The 18193-nt window shown below is 64.2% G+C and overlaps 5 protein-coding genes across 10 annotated transcripts; 1 reads left to right on the top strand and 4 right to left on the bottom strand.

Annotated features, from left to right (window-relative positions):
• Positions 1–6: 6 nt before the first annotated feature.
• Positions 7–1580, bottom strand: LOC116963916 (granzyme M-like). The gene is made up of 5 exons (XM_033001995.2): positions 1500–1580; positions 1199–1358; positions 958–1102; positions 408–662; positions 7–200 (listed from the first exon to the last, which is right to left on the bottom strand). Exons 1-5 carry the CDS (start codon positions 1549–1551, stop codon positions 30–32), a joined length of 783 nt encoding a protein of 260 aa, XP_032857886.2. The 5' UTR covers positions 1552–1580; the 3' UTR covers positions 7–29.
• Positions 1581–1777: 197 nt separating this feature from the next.
• REEP6 (receptor accessory protein 6) lies at positions 1778–8700 on the bottom strand. Of its 6 annotated transcripts, XM_042794286.1 has the most exons (9): positions 8511–8699; positions 5713–5806; positions 5318–5456; positions 4881–5049; positions 4531–4598; positions 3770–4140; positions 3430–3434; positions 2907–3067; positions 1778–2828 (listed from the first exon to the last, which is right to left on the bottom strand). In XM_042794286.1, the coding sequence occupies exons 1-6, from the start codon at positions 8623–8625 to the stop codon at positions 4123–4125; spliced, it is 603 nt and encodes a 200-aa protein (XP_042650220.1). In that variant the 5' UTR covers positions 8626–8699; the 3' UTR covers positions 1778–2828; positions 2907–3067; positions 3430–3434; positions 3770–4122. The 6 variants fall into 6 exon arrangements, with proteins under 6 accessions (XP_042650220.1, XP_042650219.1, XP_042650221.1 ...); XM_042794285.1 differs by lacking the exon at positions 3430–3434; XM_042794287.1 differs by lacking the exons at positions 3430–3434; positions 4531–4598 and having other exon boundaries at positions 8511–8700.
• CUNH19orf25 (chromosome unknown C19orf25 homolog) lies at positions 2653–3048 on the bottom strand. The gene is made up of 2 exons (XM_042794233.1): positions 2907–3048; positions 2653–2828 (listed from the first exon to the last, which is right to left on the bottom strand). Exons 1-2 carry the CDS (start codon positions 3046–3048, stop codon positions 2653–2655), a joined length of 318 nt encoding a protein of 105 aa, XP_042650167.1.
• Positions 8701–8805: 105 nt separating the features above from the next.
• PCSK4 (proprotein convertase subtilisin/kexin type 4) lies at positions 8806–14601 on the top strand. The gene is made up of 15 exons (XM_042794291.1): positions 8806–9086; positions 9419–9523; positions 9613–9708; positions 9866–9994; positions 10646–10722; positions 10813–10901; positions 11279–11451; positions 11530–11742; positions 12006–12106; positions 12474–12577; positions 12748–12865; positions 13034–13207; positions 13443–13567; positions 13893–14012; positions 14094–14601. Exons 1-15 carry the CDS (start codon positions 8841–8843, stop codon positions 14468–14470), a joined length of 2247 nt encoding a protein of 748 aa, XP_042650225.1. The 5' UTR covers positions 8806–8840; the 3' UTR covers positions 14471–14601.
• Positions 14602–15884: 1283 nt separating this feature from the next.
• Positions 15885–17890, bottom strand: LOC122153626 (CTD small phosphatase-like protein 3). The gene is made up of 8 exons (XM_042794234.1): positions 17602–17890; positions 17380–17473; positions 17215–17299; positions 17044–17136; positions 16665–16727; positions 16472–16551; positions 16265–16391; positions 15885–15947 (listed from the first exon to the last, which is right to left on the bottom strand). Exons 1-8 carry the CDS (start codon positions 17888–17890, stop codon positions 15885–15887), a joined length of 894 nt encoding a protein of 297 aa, XP_042650168.1.
• Between the last annotated feature and the right edge of the window lie 303 nt (positions 17891–18193).

Here is an 18193-nt window from a genome sequence, read left to right on the forward strand (position 1 = left end):
GGGTGGTCTGTCTCTCTGGCGCGCCTGGGCTAGGGGGGGCTGCAGCCCCTCCGCAGCGTTTTCTGGATCCATTTCTTGTGCTTCACGGCCGAGGTGGCGACCGGTGGCTTGAAGGGGTCGGTGAGGTCCGAGCTGGTGAAGGACAGCACCCCGGCCACCGCCGCCCGCTTCCCACACACCAAGGGACCCCCGGAGTCACCCTGCGTGGGGGTGACAGTGGGGACTGGACCCCAAGCAGGGCCCAGGGACCCCTCCATGCCTTGGGGGGCATCTCGCCACTCAGCTCGGGGTGAGCATCCTCCCCGGGGTCCCCCACACCCGCGAGTGGTGGCTTGGTGTGGGGGACAGAGCTTTGCAACCAGTCAGTCCCCTCGCAAAGCCCTTTGTCCCCCCCGCCAGCTCCTCACCTTGGAGGGTGCTGAGCCCCTGTGGCGCCCCTGGAAGCAGATCATGGTGGGGCTGATGTCCCCGTTCCAGAAGCGGCTGTTGTTGCACATCCGCGCGTCCAGCACCGTGACCTCCAGCTCCTGCAGTGTGGGCGAGAGCCCCCCACGGGCGCGGACCCCCCAGCCCGCCAGGCTGCAGGTCACCCCAGCCACCGGCTCCCGCCTCAGCACCCGGATGAGCCGCCGCGTCCTGCTCAGCGTCACCTTCCCCTCCAGCTGTGGGCAGGGCAGCGGGCAGCGTCAGACCCCGGGGGGGCTGGCAGGGACCGCTCCCCCACCCCGGTGTGGTGGGCGGGTGCCCGAAGGGGAGCCTCGAGCTGGCACAGCACCCATGGGAGCGGGGAGATGTCACCGAGCTGTGACATCTCAGAGGTGAGAAGAGGAAATATCACCCAGCCCCTGGGTGTGAACCTGCTCAGCCCCTTCCCCGGCAGCGCTTCCTGGCACTGCCGGTGGCCCCGCGCCCCCAGCCCCGCGGCAAACCCTTCACCGTGGCCGGCACAAGCCCCACCTGGAGCAGGAGAAGGTCGTTTGCCATCGTCCGGCGGTCGTAGCCAGGGTGGGGACAGGCCATGCGGATGGGGAAGGTTTGCGTGGCCGCCCCACGCTCCTGCAAGCTGTGCAGCCCCACCACCACCGTCCTGGCAGCCTTCGCCCTGCCCCGTAGTGGGAACCGGCGTCACTGGGAGCCCAGTGCTGACCACCCAGACCCCCCAGCCGCGACCCCCAGGGTGCAACCGCCGTGGACTCACCCCGGGGGGAAGCAGTGGGCGGCCGTCAGCACCCAGCGCCGGTGCAGCAACGCTCCCCCGCAGGTGTGAACCCCCCGGGACTGGACGGACACCATGTAGGGCCTGGAGTGGGGTTTGGCCTCGTGTCCCCCGATGACCGACAGCTGGAGCCAGCCCCACGCTGCCAGCGAGAGGAGATCCCATCCTGATCCTGCCACCCCACCGAAAGGGACCCCCCCAGGCCCCCTGTCCCTGCCAGCCAGTTGCCACCCACCCTGTGGCCAGCCCCCGACCCCCTGACCCCCCCATCCCACCTCCTCACCCAAAGGGAGGGTCAGCAGCAGCAGCAGCCCCCGGCTGCCCCTCGCCACCATCCCGTGTCTCCGTGTCCCCGCCACGTGCGAAAAGCAGCGCAGGGCAGCAGCAGGGTACGGACCCCCACTTTGAGGCGGGGAGGGCAGGAAAGGGAAGAGGCACACCCACAGGGTAACGCCTGCAGGGGTGGAAAACCACCCCCAGCCACGCTGGGGTTTTACTTTGACTTCATCCCCCACCCAGGTCAGCGAGCGACGCGGGGGCGTGTGGACAGAAAGTCGCATCTTCAGTTCTCCGAGAAGGGGTTTTATTAAGATCTGTGACATCCCGCAGTGCTGGCGTGACCCGTTCCCACCACCTTTATCAGCAGCAGAGGACAACTCCGCTCCCACCGCCTTGGCTGCAGGGCCATCGGCCACCAAACAGGCTAAAAAACCATCCCCAGCCCCTCAGCTCTTTGCTTTGGAGGACGGCGCAGGCCGGGCTTTGCGGGATGATCTCAGGCTGTCCACGAGCCGGTCGAAGAAGAACTCGGTCTGGTACTCGAGCTCGATGAGGTGCTGCAGGAAGGGAGGCACCTCGGCCTTCTTCACCCCCACGTACACGGGGATCATCTTGGTCCCGTGGCAGTGGATGATGTGATAGAGGTTCCACTGGGAAACACGCTGGCACCACGGGTCACCCAGGGATTTGGCGGAGAGGAGGAGGATGGCCACCCGGCTGGCCTCGATGACCTCGATGGCGGTCAGGACGACGGATGTCCCGGCCACCTGGTCCTGGTGCTCTGCGTAGCCCCGAAAACCCTCTTTCTTCAAGCATTCCGAGATGCGGGAGGCGATGTGGTCGTCCTCGGGGCAATACCAGATGGAAAAGTCATAGGTGAAGCGGCGGCGCGGGGCCGCAGACGTCCCGCCGGCCGGGGACGAGGGCATCAAGCTCATGGATGAAAGGCAGGGGGCTGAGTCTTTCCTCCCACCGCTCCCCGGGGAAAGCTCCGGCTGCCGAAGCCGGCGCAGCCCCGGCGAGATCCTCCCGTAAATCAAACGCGATCGGTTCTTCTACCCCTCGATGCGGGGTGGGGGGGGGGGAACGGGCGTCCCGAGGCACCCGCCGCAGTCCTGGGGTGCCGGCGGAGAGCACCGGGGGTGCCGAGCACGGGCTCAGCAAGCTTTCTCCCTCATTTCCGCGATGCCGCGCTCCAGCGTCGCTCCCGCCCGCCGCAGCTCCTCGCGCCGCTCCCGCAGCCGCTCCCGGGATTCCTGCAGCCGCTGGTTCATCTCCACGTAGGATCGGCTCTGCCGGTACAGCCGCTCCCGCTGCTCCGTGCCGGGGGAGCCTGAGCGGGGAGCGGGGGGATCAGAAGGTTTTGGGGGGGTTCTGCTGCTCCCCCCTCACCCCGACCCTGGGGACTCACCGGGGCCGCGGTCCCGGCGGGGAGCGGGGGGGGGCTGGCAGACGGGGTCGCCCGGGGGGGAGCCTCGAACGTCGGCCAGGATCTGCTGGGCGCTGGGGGGGTCGGGGCGGGTGGGCAGCACCCGCTTGGCCTTGGAGCTCATCACGGGGCGGCCTCAGGCGCTGGGGGGGGGGTGGCGCGGGGTGAGGGCTGCCCCCACCCCACCCACCAGGCAGACAGACAGACTGACACACAGACCCCGCGCTGCCTTCTGGATGGACACACAGGCCTCCCCCCTCCCCGTCACCCCCAGACAGACAGACTGACACACAGACCCCGCGCTGCCCTCTGGATGGACACACAGGCCTCCCCCCTCCCCGTCACCCCCAGACAGACAGACTGACACACAGACCCCGCGCTGCCCTCTGGATGGACACACAGGCCTCCCCCCTCCCCGTCACCCCCAGACAGACGGACAGACCCCTCTCGCTGCCCCAGGACAAACCGACTTCCCCACCTCCGCCCCAGACAGACAGACAGACACCCCCCCTCGCTGCCCCAGGACCCTCCCACTGCCTATTCAGACAGACAGACGGACAGACCCCCCTCGCTGCCCCAGGATGGACAGGCTCCCCTCCTCGCCCCACCCTCGGACAGACAGACGGACAGAGCCTCCCTCCCCCCGGGACAGACAGACGCCCCCCCCCCTCGGGATAGATAGATAAGTAGGTAGATAGATAGATAGACAGACAGACAGACAGACAGACAGACACCCCCACATACACCCGGACGGACGGACAGACACACCAGCCCCCTCCCTTCCCCCCAGGACCGACAGACCGACCAGCCCCCTCCGTTCCCCCAGGACCGACAGACCGACCGACCCCGCCACGCCAACGCCCCGCCCCGCCACTTCCGGCACGCCCCCGGAGTTACGTCACTCCTCCCGCCCCTTCCTTGGGGGCCCCGCCCCCCCGTAAAGGCGCCGCCCGCCCCCGCTCTTAAAGGAGCCGCGCGGTGTGACGGCGCCGCCGCCCGCAGAGAGCACAGGGGAGAGGCGGTTCGCGAAGCACCGGGGACCCCCGGGGGTTTATTGGGGGGGGCAGCAGCAGCGGTGGGGCCCGGGTCGGGGCCCGGGTTTGGGGGGTCCTGGGGCCCAGCCCCGGGTTCGCAGTGGTGGTACCGGGAGCGCCCCGGGGTCCCTCTCACTTGCTCTTCATCCCTCGCTGCGGCAGGTTCAGGGCTGCGCCGGAGGCTGCGGGAGACATGAGGATGGCATCGGGTTCTGTCCCGAGGACCATCATCATCCCCCTTCCCTCCCTCTCCCCGAGGCTGCGGGCAGCTCGGGCCAGGGGGACACCTCAAATGGGACCCCCGAGTTGGCACCGAGGAACAGACGGACACAGCGGAGGCCGAGGGAGGATGCGCGGGGGATCTGGCTACGGAGAAGCGGGAGGGAAAGCGCCTGCTCTACCCACGCCGAGGGAGGATGGGGCCGTCGTGCGTGAGCCACACCGGCAGCGAGAGCACGGGGCTGGGTTTGGACGGCACCAAGGCGGCCGCAGCCGTGACAGCGGCGGGGTGACCCACGCAGAACGGCTCCTGCTCCCCTCGGCGGCAGCGGGAGCCGCGGCTCGTTACATACGGACAAGCTGAGCTGCGGTGCCACCTCGGCCGCCAGCCGGGCTCTGCTGCTGATCAGGGTCTGCAGGACTGGACCGCGAGGGGCAAAGAGAAGAGAGAGAATTACAGCGAGGGGAGAGCGAACCCCACCACCACCAGCACCACTAGCACCATCACCACCAGCACCATCACCACCCCTCCCTGGCTCAGCTCCTGCCACCGCAGCGGGACGGAGCTGCAAGGGCACGGAGCGCAGTCACGGGGAGGCTGGCCTGGGGATTAAAACAAGAGCTGCCCACGTCCCAGCGGAGGGGAAAACCACCCGCCCCAGGCACGGAGCAGGATGGTGGGGACCAGGGGATCCCCCGTTACCTTCTCGGGTGATGCTGGAAGCTGCGTCCAGGGCTTTGGTGCTGAGGTTGCCCAGCACACTGTCCACGGTCTCGTGGTGCCGGAGGAAGCAGGGTCGGATGACCTTCTGGTAGAGCACCTGCGACCCGTTCCAGGACACGGGGGCCATGCACCACAGCAGGAACAGGCACTGCAGGGAGGAGAGACATGCCAGAGCTGGGAGCTGGCTGGGCAGGGCCGGGGCTCAGTGAGGCAGCCCCAAAAAGGGAGGCAGCGACAGGGCAGCAGCTGAGCCCCCCAGCCTGGCCCAAGGCAGCTTCCCGAGGCTGGAGGGACCAGGAACTCGGCGCTGGGAGCTGGCCCCACCACCGGCACCGTCCTGCCAACGGGGCAGAGCCCACCACACTTGGCTCCTGCAAGTTCAGCCCCGTTCAGAGCAGCCCCAGCAAAGCTGTTACCTTCCCAGCGTAGTAGAAGGGGAACCAGTAGAGGAAGATGTCGGAGAAGAACTCGGCTATGCTGAAGACGCCATACACCACCCAGTACGTCAGCCACGTGGTGTCATCCTCCTTGCTGGAGCTCTCGATGGCTTTGATGCTGCGGCAGGAGAGGGGAAGGGGCTCTGCCGCCGCAGTCCTGCTGCCAGGGCAGGCACCTCCTTCCCAAGCCCTCCAAACCCTGGAGCAAACCTGCCTACGAGGGGCTGCAGCCCCGAGCTGGGACCGTGCCAGGTCCCAGCCTTTTCAGGAAGGTCTCGAGAGCTTCCCAACCATAACTGGGGGTTCCCTCAGCTAAGTGCAGGGAACACTCCCCAGATGCTGCTGGGAGGCTGGGCTGGGACACCAGTACTTACGAGACGTAAGCGGGGTAAGCGAAGCCGATGAGGTTGCAGAGCAGCGAGGCGCCGTAGCCGAACACGAGGTATAGCCCCAGGAATGCCACGGAACCTGCCGGTGGGGACAGAAAGGACAGTCACAAACCTGCCAACACCGCGATGGCGAGGAGAGACCCTGGCTCAGTCTGCTGAGCAGGTTCCTCATCCCAGTAGTGAGAAGAGGCACATGCTGGGACACTCCAGTTGGGACTAACAACCACCCTCAATGAATTCCAGCGTGACCCTCCACACACCAGACCACTGAGGTGCTCGACGCGCTGCCTGCACAGCCGCACGGAGCACAGCATGTGGCAGAGTCTGTCGTGGAGTGCAGGTGCTTGCTCATCCGTTTGTCTGTCACCATTTGTCCCCTCCCCGGCCTGGAAAGGGACTTTACCACAAACACACAGCGCTTCCGAACCATCGTCAGCCTGGACCCGGGCCAAGGCTGCAGGGACGTCAGAAGTGGAGACTTTAACACACCCCTACAGTCCAAAGTCAAGGCACTGAGCTGCTCCTCTGCGTGCAGGGTGCGGAGCTGCTTTGATAACGACTGTTCAAGGACAAGCCTTGCTCCCGGAGGCAACTGCCCAGGAGCAGCCTCGCTGCTGGAGCCTGTGTCTCCTTTCTGCTCCCCGTACACATCTGCACGGGCTTGTGCGGAGCTGCTGCCCCTGTTCGCTAAGGATTCAGCCCCCCGAGAACTGGCAATCCAATCCCGCTTCCCTGTTATTAAATTAAATAATTAAAATTAAATGTAAGCCAAGGCTTTGGTCGTTCGGAGCCTGACCAGCCCTCAGACACTTGCAGAAGGCAGGATCAGAGGAGCTGGGAGAGCCGGATGGGGAAAGCCGAGGCAAGGAGCTCCTGCTGCCAAAACCACGGCCGCAGCGAAGAGCCCTTGCTCGTGTCAGCCCGGAGATGCCAGCACCCAGCAGCTCCCTCCCAACCTGCCTGAGGCAGTCAAAACACAGACCCCGAAGGGGCAGAGGGCAAGGAGGCAGCCCAGGGACATGCAGAGCCCGAGTCAAGGGCATTTACTGTCCCAGCGTACAAACTCCTCTGTTAATGTAAGCGCCTCGTCCTGCAGCGGGCAGGAGAAGCCGGGACTTAACCTGTTTGCGCTGGTGAATTAGAGGAAAGCCTTTGCTCGGGCTCGAAGGATGGATTATCCCCGCTCTGCTCACCACAGCGTTTCTGTGCCCTGCTCTGGCCCCTGGCACGGGGTAGCCGCCGGCTCCAGGCACAAACGGGGCTTCGGGCCTTTCCCAAGGAGACAGGCAGGAGCAATGCAGCTTTGGAGAGATCACAAACCTCCCTTCAAGGAAAACTAGCAGGCAGGTTCAGGCAGCACTGGGCTTCATTCCCCCAAAAGCCTTAGAAGGGATTTCACGGGCTATGCCCCCAGAGAAATTTATGTAACAGCAAAAAATGTAAGTGAAAGGCCTCACTTACAAAGAAGGGCTGCTGAGAGGGGCAGCTGGAGCCAATCTGCGGTGCCTGTCCCGGCAGGGAGGGCAAGCAGCCGGTGTGACAGCCAGCCCGGCCGGCCCCGTGCCTTGGGAAGGGGACACCAACCTCCTCCCGGGATGATTTTTACCCAACCGAAGCCACCGCACGGCTGATCTGGCTGTGCTGCCCTGAGGCTGGGCAAGATGGGCTCCAAACTGCAGCCCGTGGGTCGCTACCAGCTCCAGAGACGCAGAACCGCCCCGCGTGGGTCCAAACACAAATTAGAAATCACTCCAGAGCCAGGGGAGGGAGAAATAGGGTATTTTAAGTTCAGCAGCAGCTTCTCATTTCCAGGACAGGAACCAAGAGTGTGGGACCATCGGTCTTGGGTAGAAGCGGTGCCTCTGCTCTTCCCCTACCCCCAAAAGTCCATCACACCCAAGCACAACCAAAGCCCCGGGATCATTTTGCTCAGAAGGTGCCTGACCATGATGCACCACATCCAAACATAACCCGCTCTCAGCAGCATGTGCCCCTTCACGGACCCTTTTCCCCTCGGAGCAGGAAAACGAGCCCTGCAGCAGGTAAAGGGCCAGGAAATGGCACCAGAAGGGAAAGGTGGGACGCAGGCAACCAGGAAACCCCGAGCCCCCCCGAGCCCCCCCCCCCCGGGAGGTTTTATATAAAATATTGAATTGGAGAATTTGGATGAGCAAGTTGGAAGTTGGCAGCGCGGGGCTGAGGGTCGGAGCAGCAGCGAGGGCGGAGGAGAGGGGTCACGTCGTGCCAGGACAACGCTCCCCAGGGAGATGGTGGCAGGTTTCTTGTTAATGAGCAACAGGATCCGTTAACAGCCGGACCTCCGCTCTTCCACCTGGGAGGGAGGCGAGTCCCGCCCGCCGAGCAGGACACAGAGACGGGCGCTCCTGTCCCCAACACCCGCTCTGACCCACCGCGATTTGGGGGGATCACCCAGCAGGGAGTGGGGACCACCCCCTTCATCAGCGTCAGGGGTCTCGAGGGTCTGGCCGACACCTCTGACACACAGGCCCCGTGGGTTTCGGGGTGCACCTCCGTTGGGTTGGGGTGCGGGATGAAGGCTGATGAAGGTGATGGGTGGCACGGCCACCCTACGGTGCCCCTTCCCAAAGCAGCCTCCCAGCAGACCCCAAACGGGGGGCCCTGCCCATGCCCCCCCGCAGAGCCCAGTGGCACGGTGAGGGGCTGCCAGGGTGCCCCAGGAAAGAGGAGGGACCCCAAACGGGAAGGGAGCGGGCAGCATAGCCCCGGGGAGGGAGGGGGGCAGGGGGGGGTCCCGGTCGCACCTGTGGCCAGGTAGAGGCGCCGGACGCCGGTGCGGGCTTCCAGACGACCCAGCAGGTCACCGAGCGGCCCGGGGCGATCGAGGAAGCGCTGCAGGCGCTGCGGCACCGTGCCCATGGCTGCGGCCCCCGCCCCGCTCCGCTCCCGCTCCCGCTCCCGCTCCCGGTGCCGGTGCCGGTGCCGGTGCCCCCCCCGCCCCCCCGGCTCCCGCCGCCCCGGGCCAATGCGGGGGGGGCGGGCGGGGCCATGAGGGGGCGTGGCGTCCATTTGAAGGCGGTACCTTGGTTTGAGGGCGGGGTCTCTGTCTGAGAGGGCGGGGCGACGCCGTAGCCATGGCAACGCCCGCGGCCTGGATGGCGGCGCGGCCCGGGACGCTCCCGGCGCCGTTCCCGGGGTCTCTCCCCGGGTCTCTCCCGGGGTCCCTCCCCGGGTCTCTCCCGGGGCTTCTGGTGCTGGTGATCGCCGCCGCCGCCGCCGAGCCCCGCATCTACCTGAGCAGCTGGGCCGTGCGGGTGGCGGCGGGGCCGCGGGGCGCCCGGGGCCTGGCCCGGCGGCACGGCCTGCTCTGCCTGGGCCAGGTGCGGCCAGGGCCAGCCTTGCACCCCCCCTCCCACCCCCCGCCCCCTCCCCCCGCTTCGCTCGCCCCCCACCCCGTGTCCCACAGTGGGGACGGTGGGTTAAGGCAGGTCTCTGCGTGTGCATGGGGGAGCGAGGAAGCCCCAAGGGCACACACCAACCATCCCCGGGAGCCTGCCCTGGCACCAAGTGACGCTCTGCTTGTCCTGCCACCGACAACTCCCACTAAACATGTTGTTCTGAGCTCTGCGGCCCACGCAGAGCCAGCCCAGGTGTCCCCAGCCCGGCTGCTTGTCTAGAAACCATCTCTTACAACAGCTCTTTGCGCCTGCAGGTGATGGAGGGAGAGCCTTATTATCACTTCAAACACCGAGGCACCAGGCAGAAAGCCTTAAGCAGACACTGGGGCTGGAATATGCGCCTGGCAAAAGAGCCGAAGGTAGGGAGGAGGCAGTTGCGGGGACAGAGGCTACCGCATGCCGTGCTGGGCCGGCTCTGCCGCTGCCACCAACGCTGCTTCCCACCCAGGTCCTCTGGTTTGAGCAGCAAACCGTAAAGAGGCGCACAAAGAGAAGCCTCAGCGTGGTGCCGACAGATCCCTGGTTCCATAAGCAGTGGTACATGGTGAGATTTTGCCGCTCGCTCTTCTAATCCGCAAGCGACTCACCTCCCCGACGCGTAAACAGGACTAATGCCGACAGTGATGAGGCAGCAGAAGGGTCCTTGAAGGTCACCCGCAGCCTGCTGCCCAGGAGCTGATCGAATTTAATCCTTTTTCCAGAACAATGACATCAATCCTGATCTAAACATCCTCACTGCCTGGAGCAAAGGATACAGCGGGCTGGGGGTTGTGCTGACCATCCTGGACGATGGGATTGAGAAGGACCATCCGGACCTGTCTGCCAACTATGTAACTACGCTGGGCTGAGCAGCCTGGGCTGCAGGAACTGGCTCCTTCGGGGCATGTTGTCTCCAGGGGAGGGTGGGAGCTGGTGCCTTCAGCCCACCTGTGGGACTTTACAGTGGGAACTCAGCCTCTCCGTGGCTGGATCAAAAGGTTTGGTGTCTCCCACAGTGAATTCTCACAGCAAGGAAACGTTAGGACTTGTACACGCTCAAGCCCCCAAAATAGATGTAATTACAACAAGCTGCAAAGCCAGTAAAGCTGGTAAATCCTCAAGTGCTCTGAGAGCCCAGAGGAAAGGATGGGTGAATATGAGTTGTTTATAACATTGTTTGGTAGTTGGTAGTTCCTCTCTCCTAACTGCACAGCTGGTGAGGCTCACCCTCGCATGACTCGCCCTGCTGGCTTTTATCCCTGAACGTGAGCAGGACAGCAATGGGCAAAGTTGCGCTCCTTTAGCAAAACCCAGTTTCCAACAACTCCAGGTTAACCTGGGGCAGGTGCTGAGTGCGAAGGGGCACCCCCCCGCCCTCTCTGGGCCGGGCAGGCTGGCCGATGCGCGCTACCAGACACCGGGCAAAGGGCCAGGAGCCTGCAAGCTGTCACAACCCCCGCCAAAAGGCAGTTTGCTTATGCTGGTGCCTCTTTTTGCAATAGGACCCCCTGGCAAGTTACGATTTCAACAGCAACGACCCCGACCCCCAGCCCAGGTACGCCGCCGGGGATGAGAACCGGTGAGTTTTGCCCAGCACCCTGGGTGCTTTATCTCCCCGGGGGCAGAGGCTGTCCTGGAGGACGGCTCAGGGGCTCACGCTGTCCCTCAGGCACGGGACACGCTGTGCAGGAGAAGTGGCAGCTGCAGCCAACAACCAAATCTGCGGAGCAGGCGTTGCGTACAACGCCAAAGTTGGAGGTGAGCCATTGCTCCAGTGTGCTAAAAGTTGCAAACCAGCTCTGGCACCTTGGAGTGGCCCCAGGCAAGGGGGCTCGGAGGGGATTAGAGGGTGCTGCGGTGTCACCGCACATCCAGACACAGACCAGGGCTCGGTGCTCCCCAGGGGTTTAACACCCACCGCAACGCCGGGCTCCAGCTCCCCTCTGGAAGCGAGTGTGGCAAGCGGGGTTAAAAACTGGGAGAACTCCTGGGGTTTAATTGCAAAGGGCTTAACGGGAAGCTTTGGGAAGGAGGAGCTCTCCTTCGGGCTGCCTCCTCTGTTCACCCGGAGCTGTTGTGGCCTCCAGCCTGCTGCTGCCCCTCGCCCACGGCTGCTCCTCGTGCTGCCCCTGCAGGCGTGCGGATGCTGGACGGTCCCATCACAGACGTGGTGGAGGCTCAGGCCCTCAGCCTGCGGCCCCAGCACATCCACGTCTACAGCGCCAGCTGGGGCCCCGAGGACGACGGCAAGACCGTGGACAGGCCGGGCGTGCTGGCCACAGAGGCCTTCTACAGAGGGGCCACTAAAGTAAGCTTGGTGCTGGCCTCGGGGACAGTGGTGGCATAGGGAGTCCTGGCTCACCCCACTCTGCCTCCCCCCTGCCAGGGCCGGGGGGGCCTCGGCTCCATCTTCATCTGGGCCTCCGGCAACGGCGGGATCAACTACGACAACTGCAACTGCGACGGGTACACCAACAGCATCTACACCCTGTCAGTGGGCAGCGTGCTGGCGGGCGGGCAGAGGCCCTGGTACGGCGAGGGCTGCTCCGCCATCCTCACCACCACCTACAGCAGCAGGACCAGCAGCGAGGTGCAGATCGTGAGTGCCGTGCCGGCTCTGCTGGAGCAGCGACCCTCGGGCAGACACCGCTTCCCAGCACAAAGCGGGCTCAGCCCAGCCCTCCTTACCTGGGAGGGGGGGGGGAGAGGGGGCTTTATTAAAATGTCTGTGCTAGACCCCAAAAAAAAGCACAAAGGGACATGGAGGGAGCATTTCCTGAAGTTACCTGACAGCAACCAGTCCCACCCTCTGCTCTAGCAGCAGCAATGGTGCTGAGACCCCCCGCCTTGTCCCCCCCCCAGGTGACCACGGACCTGCACCACCGCTGTACCGACAAGCACACCGGCACGTCCGCCTCAGCCCCACTGGCCGCGGGAATGGTCGCCCTCGCGCTGGAGGCCAAGTAGGTGACTTTGTGGCAGCAGGACAGTCCCCAGGGAGAGCCTGGTGCCTCATCAGGACCCTGCGGGGACAAGGAAGGGAGACTGTGCTGCTGAGGAGGTTTGGGGTGCGGAGCCAAGGTCTCCCTGGGCTCTGGTGGGGCAGCATCATCTCCTAGGACACTGGGAGAGAAGCCTGAGGCAGAAGGAGAGTTCTCCTCTGGAGGAGGCTGGTGCTCCCATTTCGGCAGTGAAAAAGGTTGTGGGAGGGGGATCAGCTTGGACCCAGATAGCTAACTTACCCCCATCAGAAGTTAGAAGAGTCAAATCTCCCCCTCAAAAGCTAACCCAGAGCAGAGACCTCTGTCCCCAAGTCCTGCTTGGTTCCAGCCCAGCACTGACCTGGCGTGACCTGCAGCACCTCGTCATCAGGACCTCCAAGCCCGCTCACCTGCAGGCAGAGGACTGGACCGTGAACGGGGTCGGACGCAGGGGTGAGTTCAGGCTCTGCTGCCTGTCCTGCCCGCTCCCGCCTCCTGCCCTGGCTGCGGGGGGACGTGCTGCCCCCCAAACTCCCGCCAGCAGCTCTGGGGCAGGAACTACAGGTGCTCTTTTGGTGCAGAGGGGCTCACGGGTCCTCTCTCGGGTCGTATCTGCTTTGCAGTGAGCCACCACTATGGCTATGGGCTCCTGGATGCTGGTCTGCTGGTGGAGATGGCCAAGGCGTGGAGTGGAACGCGGCCTCAGCGACGGTGTTCAGTCAAGGCTCTTCACACCCCCCAGTAAGGGATGATATCCCCTGTGTCTGGTCCCACGCAGGGACCAGACATTGCTTTTCCAGAAGCTCTCTGCGCTGTAACCCCAGGGCTGTGCTTCGAGGTGGTGGATGGAGAGCAGGATACCCCTGGGAGGGGGAAGAGATGTCCTTATCTCCATCTTGTATTTGGTAGGAACATCGGCTCCAAGCTCACTGTCTCTGCAGACGCTTCCTCCTGCTCTGGGAGCCGCATCCGCTCGCTGGAGCACGTCCAGGTCCAGCTCTCTCTGAGCTACAGCCGCAGGGGGGACCTGGTGATCACTCTGACCAGCCCGATGGGGACCACATCCACGCTGGTCACCGTGCGGTAAGGGTGCTCAGTGAGGCTGCTGGGGGGGCAGCTCCTCTTGCAGCCTCTTCTGGGGCCAGGACACTCTCCCCTCCATGGAATTGGCTGCTTGTGGCCCCCATGGCGTCTGGGCTCACCCCAAACTCCGCTGCAGCCCCTTGCCACACCTTGGCACTTCCCCCTTATACCAAGAATGGGGTGACCCCAGCGCCTCATCCCTCAGGCTCTCACTCCTGGCTCTCCTCCCCTCCAGCCCGTATGACACCAGCCAGGAAGGCTACAAGGACTGGACCTTCATGTCCACACACTTCTGGGATGAGAACCCCAACGGGACCTGGACACTCCAGCTAGAGAACAAGGGCGATGCCTATAACACCGGTGGGTGCCCAGGGCCCTGGGGGAGTGAACCCCAGTCATGGGGGTCACCCAGTGCCCCATCATTCTTTCTTCTTCCTTCCCCCACTTCGATTAGCAACTCTTTCACTTGTCTTCCTGCTCCTCCTGGGCAGGCAAGACCTCTTTTTCCGCAGGGCCATGGTCAGCTGTTTTGAGGGTCTCTCTGGCCAGGAAGGGGGCACGGCTTGCTCTCCACCACGTATCCCCAAACCTTCCAGCCCCACACCCACCAGCTTGCAGACCCCAAACACCGCAGGGTGGGAACGCGGCTGCGGTCAGCACCGAGCCCTGTCCCTCGTGCCCTCAGGTCTGCTGACCAGCTTCATCCTGCACCTCCACGGCACAGACGAGGACATGACGGCCAGGCGCTTCACAGCTGCTGCCACAGATGAGTGCCGCCGGCGGGACGCGCAGGGAGCGTGTGAGGGTGAGTGTCTGGGCAGGAGGGGACGATGCTCTCGGCCCCGGGTGGCCCCGCAGCCTGGCTCACGCCACCTTCCCTCCGCAGACTGTGGCAGCTCTTTGTACGTCCACCAGCGCTCCTGCCTGTCCTACTGCCCTCCCCGCTACTACGCCCATACCCAGAGAGCTGCCACCGACGCCACCCGCGTCTGCGCCCGCTGCCACCCCTCCTGCTACACGTGCCAGGGCGCTTCGGCCAACAACTGCACGGGCTGTCCCCCTGCCAGCACCTTCAGCGAGCTCACCCACTCCTGCTCCCCTCCACAGGCCGTCCCCACCGAGGAGGAGCTGCAGAGCAACCTTCTCCCTGTCCTCATCTGCGGGAGCTTGATCCTCTCAGCCACCCTCTGTGTCACATACCGGGCGGTTTTTTGCGTCGCGAACTGTAGCTCCTGCTGTCCCCGGGCTGGAAGGACACTCTGACACCAGCCTGGGCTGCTGGATCCCAGCCTGGGACAGAGCTGCCCTCGCCTGGTTTCCAAAATAAACTGGTTGTTGCCTTTCTGGACCACCCTCTCAGAAGGGTGACTTCCCTTCCCAGCTGTGCCTGGGCTGATCCCTTGCCGTGTCCCTCTCTGTGCCTCAGCAGAGCCGTGGGTCATGGCTTCCCTCCCCGCCTGGCTCATCCCCTCACAACCCCCTGGGGGCCCCGGCCTGGCACGCTGCTGCACTGCAGCTATTTCCAGCAGAGTTGGGAGCCCTGTGTCCTTTTCCAGGCATGGAGGCTGTGAGGAAGAGGAGGAGGAGGAAGAGATGTGACTTCCCTCCAAAGGGCTGCCCGTGAGTGACCACAGCCAGCTCCCCACAAGGCTTTGGGCAGAGCGGAGGCAGCCGGACCCACACTGCTGCGGTGTGGCTTCAGTCCCTGGTTCTTGTTTACCGGCAGCCTCTAGTCATTTAAAAAACAAAAAAAAGAAAACAGGTCCCAGGGTTGCTGCACCCCACAGCCACCCTGCTCCCCGCCCCCCCAAAATGCCCCCAGCCCTCGCTGTCCCATCAGGGCTGGCAGCGGCACGGCTGCAGCTGCGTCCCAGCATGGGGAGAGCTGCCAACTGGGGCCCTCCCAGGGGCATCGGCACCTCGCCGGGCCCAGGCTCCCAACCACCGGAGCTGCCGGGGGACACGGCCATGGTACGGGGAGGGGGGGCACACACACACACAGTTTGTGCCCCCGCCGGCTGCGCCGTCCCCGAGCGTGGCGTGTTTGCGCAGCTGAAGAGTAAGAGAAGAGAGAGCTTTGTCCAAGTGTATAATCACCCATGGAAAAAAACATTGGCCGGATCTTGCAGAGCACAGACAGGAGGGAGCCAGGACAGAGCTTTGCCTCAAAAAGCAGCTGAGAACAAGCGGGGGGGGGTGGTGGTGGTGGTGGTGTCTCCCCGGTAGAACCCCCCCAGCCACGAGGGACAGGCTGGGATCCACACGCCTCGCAGCGTGCTGGGACAGGCAAGCGGAATACGGCTCCAAAACACGAAGAGGCAAGGGCTTTGCCAAAACACCAGCCAGCCCAGCACCGCAGGGCGAGTTTGGGACTGGGCGCACTGGGATGCAGCTCTCTGAGGTTTTGTTTTTTGTTTTTTTTTGTTTGTTTGGTTTGGTTTTGGATTTTTTTTTTGTATTTTTTCTGTTTGTTTGGGTTTTTTTGTTGTTATTGTTTTGTTGTTTGGTTTTTTTTGTTTGTTTGTTTTTGTTTTGTTTTTTTTGTTTGTTTGTTTTGTTTTGTTTTTTTTGTTTGTTTGTTTTGTTTTTTTTTGTTTTTTTTTTTTTTGTTTTGTTTTGTTTTGTTTTTTTTTCTCTCTTCCTCCATCTCACTCCGCTCTCCACCACCCGGGCTGGCCTAGTGCTCAGCGGGCAGCTCACGGTGCGAGAACCGTCGCTGGATCTCGGTCCGCACATCATCCTGCATGGGGAGAAACAGCAATTGGGGGGCGGGGGGGGAGTGCAGGGCAACTCACACCCCCCTGCCCCAGAAACCCAGGACCCCCATTCCCTCCCCAGTCCTCACCGCCCGGCCGAGCTGCCCCAGCAGTGGGGCGAGGCGCAGCAGTTCCTCATCCTGCTGGTCCCCCCACCACCTCGGCACTGGGATCCAGTTGGCAGCCTGGGGAGAGAGGGCAAACACTGGCCTTGAAGGAGCTGCTGTGGCCTCAAGGCTCCCTGGGGGGCTGGAGCACAAACCCCCCCACCTTGCTCCGTGAGGGCCAGTGCTGCCAGTACCTGCGTGGGGAAGCCCTGGATGGTGTGGTCCAGGGCCACCGTCTTGGCCAGGTCCCTGCCCAGGCAGGTCAGGTCCTTCCAGTAGCAGCCCTGGGCGCAGAGACAGTCCCGCTGGGAGAGGCAGTGCCTGGGGGGGGGATGCAGACCCGTGGGGACCAGTCCCTGCCAAGCAGGAGCTCCCCGGCGGGGTCTCACCGCGGCCATCACCTGATCAGCTTCTTCTTGGGGTCCAGCACATCCAGGACCTTCTCAGCATAGTCCTGCTTCGCAGTTGTGAAGATGAAGATCTGGGGGAGAAGGGAAAGGTCCCTGCACAGGCTGCCCCTGTGACCCCCCCCACCTCGACACAGTGGGACCCCACGGGAATGTGTGGGTGTGTGTGTGGGGTGGCTCTGGGTACCTCATAGGTCTTGGCAAGGCTCTCCAGGAACTGCTGCACGTGGGGACGCAGCTTCACGTGGACCTGGAAGGCAACGGCATCTCCAGGCAGCCCCCAAAAAACAACAGCACCCATGTCCTGACACCAAGGTGCCCCCCAAGATGGGGATCAGCACCCTGAGCAGGATCCCAGGGCCCCCTCAGCCACCTTCTCCCCTGGGATTTCAGCCCCTGGGCCCCCTTCCCCTTCAGCTACAAGGAGAGTATGTGCCCACAGAGGCCACACGGATGATGTGGCTCTTCATTGCTACCCCACGGCCCCAAGTCACAGCCCTCCACTCCCCCACCCCCCCCCAATCCTGGGGCCCCCCCTGTCCCAACGCTGGCATGCAGGCACCCACCTCGTAGGCATCTCCCTGGAAGTCTGTGGTGAAGGTGGCCGCAGTGCCCCGTCGCCAGCTGGCGAGCACAGAGGAGCAGACCAGGGTCCCCTCCTGCAGGGCGGGAGCAGAGTCAGACCCCAGCCCCGGGCCCGCAGCCCCCCCCCGAGGGCCCCCCCCCCCAAAGCTCACCAGCTCCAGGACGAGGGTGCGCTCCGGCATGCTGCGGGTCTTCCGGGGACCATCCCTGCCAGGCGCTGGGACGGCAGGGACCAGCCTGGCCGGAGGAAGGCAGGGGGTTGGCAGTGCTGCGGGGCTGGGGGGCCCTGGGGACACACCCCCCTCCCACATACTCACAGGCTGGGGGCGGCAGGGTCCTGGCATTCATCCGTGGGGAGCCCCGAAAAGTAGGCACCCTTATAGCGGGGCTGCAACCGGGGGCTCACAGGCTCTGAGGGACAGAGGGGTCCTGTCAGCACAGCCTGGGGCAGCCCCCCCCCCCCCCCCACTTCCCCAGGCAGGGAATCGCCCCGGGGGGGGCGGTGAGTGGAGAACACAAACACACACACACACACTCACCCCTTTCCTCAGGGCAGGGGAGAGAAGACGCCAGCCTGCGACGTTCCCTTTCAAGACGCAGCTTCACCAGCTGGCCCTTCCTGGGGGTCGCAGGTGCCAAGGGGGGGCCCAGGCTGCGTCCCCAGGGGTCCCAGCCCTGCAGCGGGTGATGCTCCCCCTGCTCCCCTTCTCTCTGCCGGCTCTTGGCCCGCTGGCGAGCCCCAGCCCTGGGGACCCAGAGTCCCAGGTCCCCTCTGCTCTCCCTGCGGGGTCTCTTTGCCCGTGGGGTGACTGTCCCCAAACCCGCCATGGCCAGGACAGCCAGACAGGGAGACCCTAAGCCCAGGATACCCAAAGGTGACAGTGCAGAGCTGTCATCCACAGGGGGTGGGGGGTGGGAGGGGGTACTTTTATAGGGTGGAGGCACCTTGGGGTGGTTAGGGCTGGGAAAGTGCCTCCACCCTCGCTCCGAGGCACCTGGCATCACCCAGGCTTTACTGGAACCAGCTGGGGAGCCCAGTACGGAGCCCCAGCTGCCCCCTGGGGCTCATCTCTGGCTTCTGGTCATTAATTACCCACTGTGCTAAGGACCCTCCTGGGCTGGCAGCTGCCC

Source organism: Tyto alba, unplaced genomic scaffold (genome assembly GCF_018691265.1).
Source record: "Tyto alba isolate M040663 unplaced genomic scaffold, T.alba_DEE_v4.0 Super-Scaffold_20000042, whole genome shotgun sequence".
Classification (NCBI taxonomy): domain Eukaryota; kingdom Metazoa; phylum Chordata; class Aves; order Strigiformes; family Tytonidae; genus Tyto; species Tyto alba.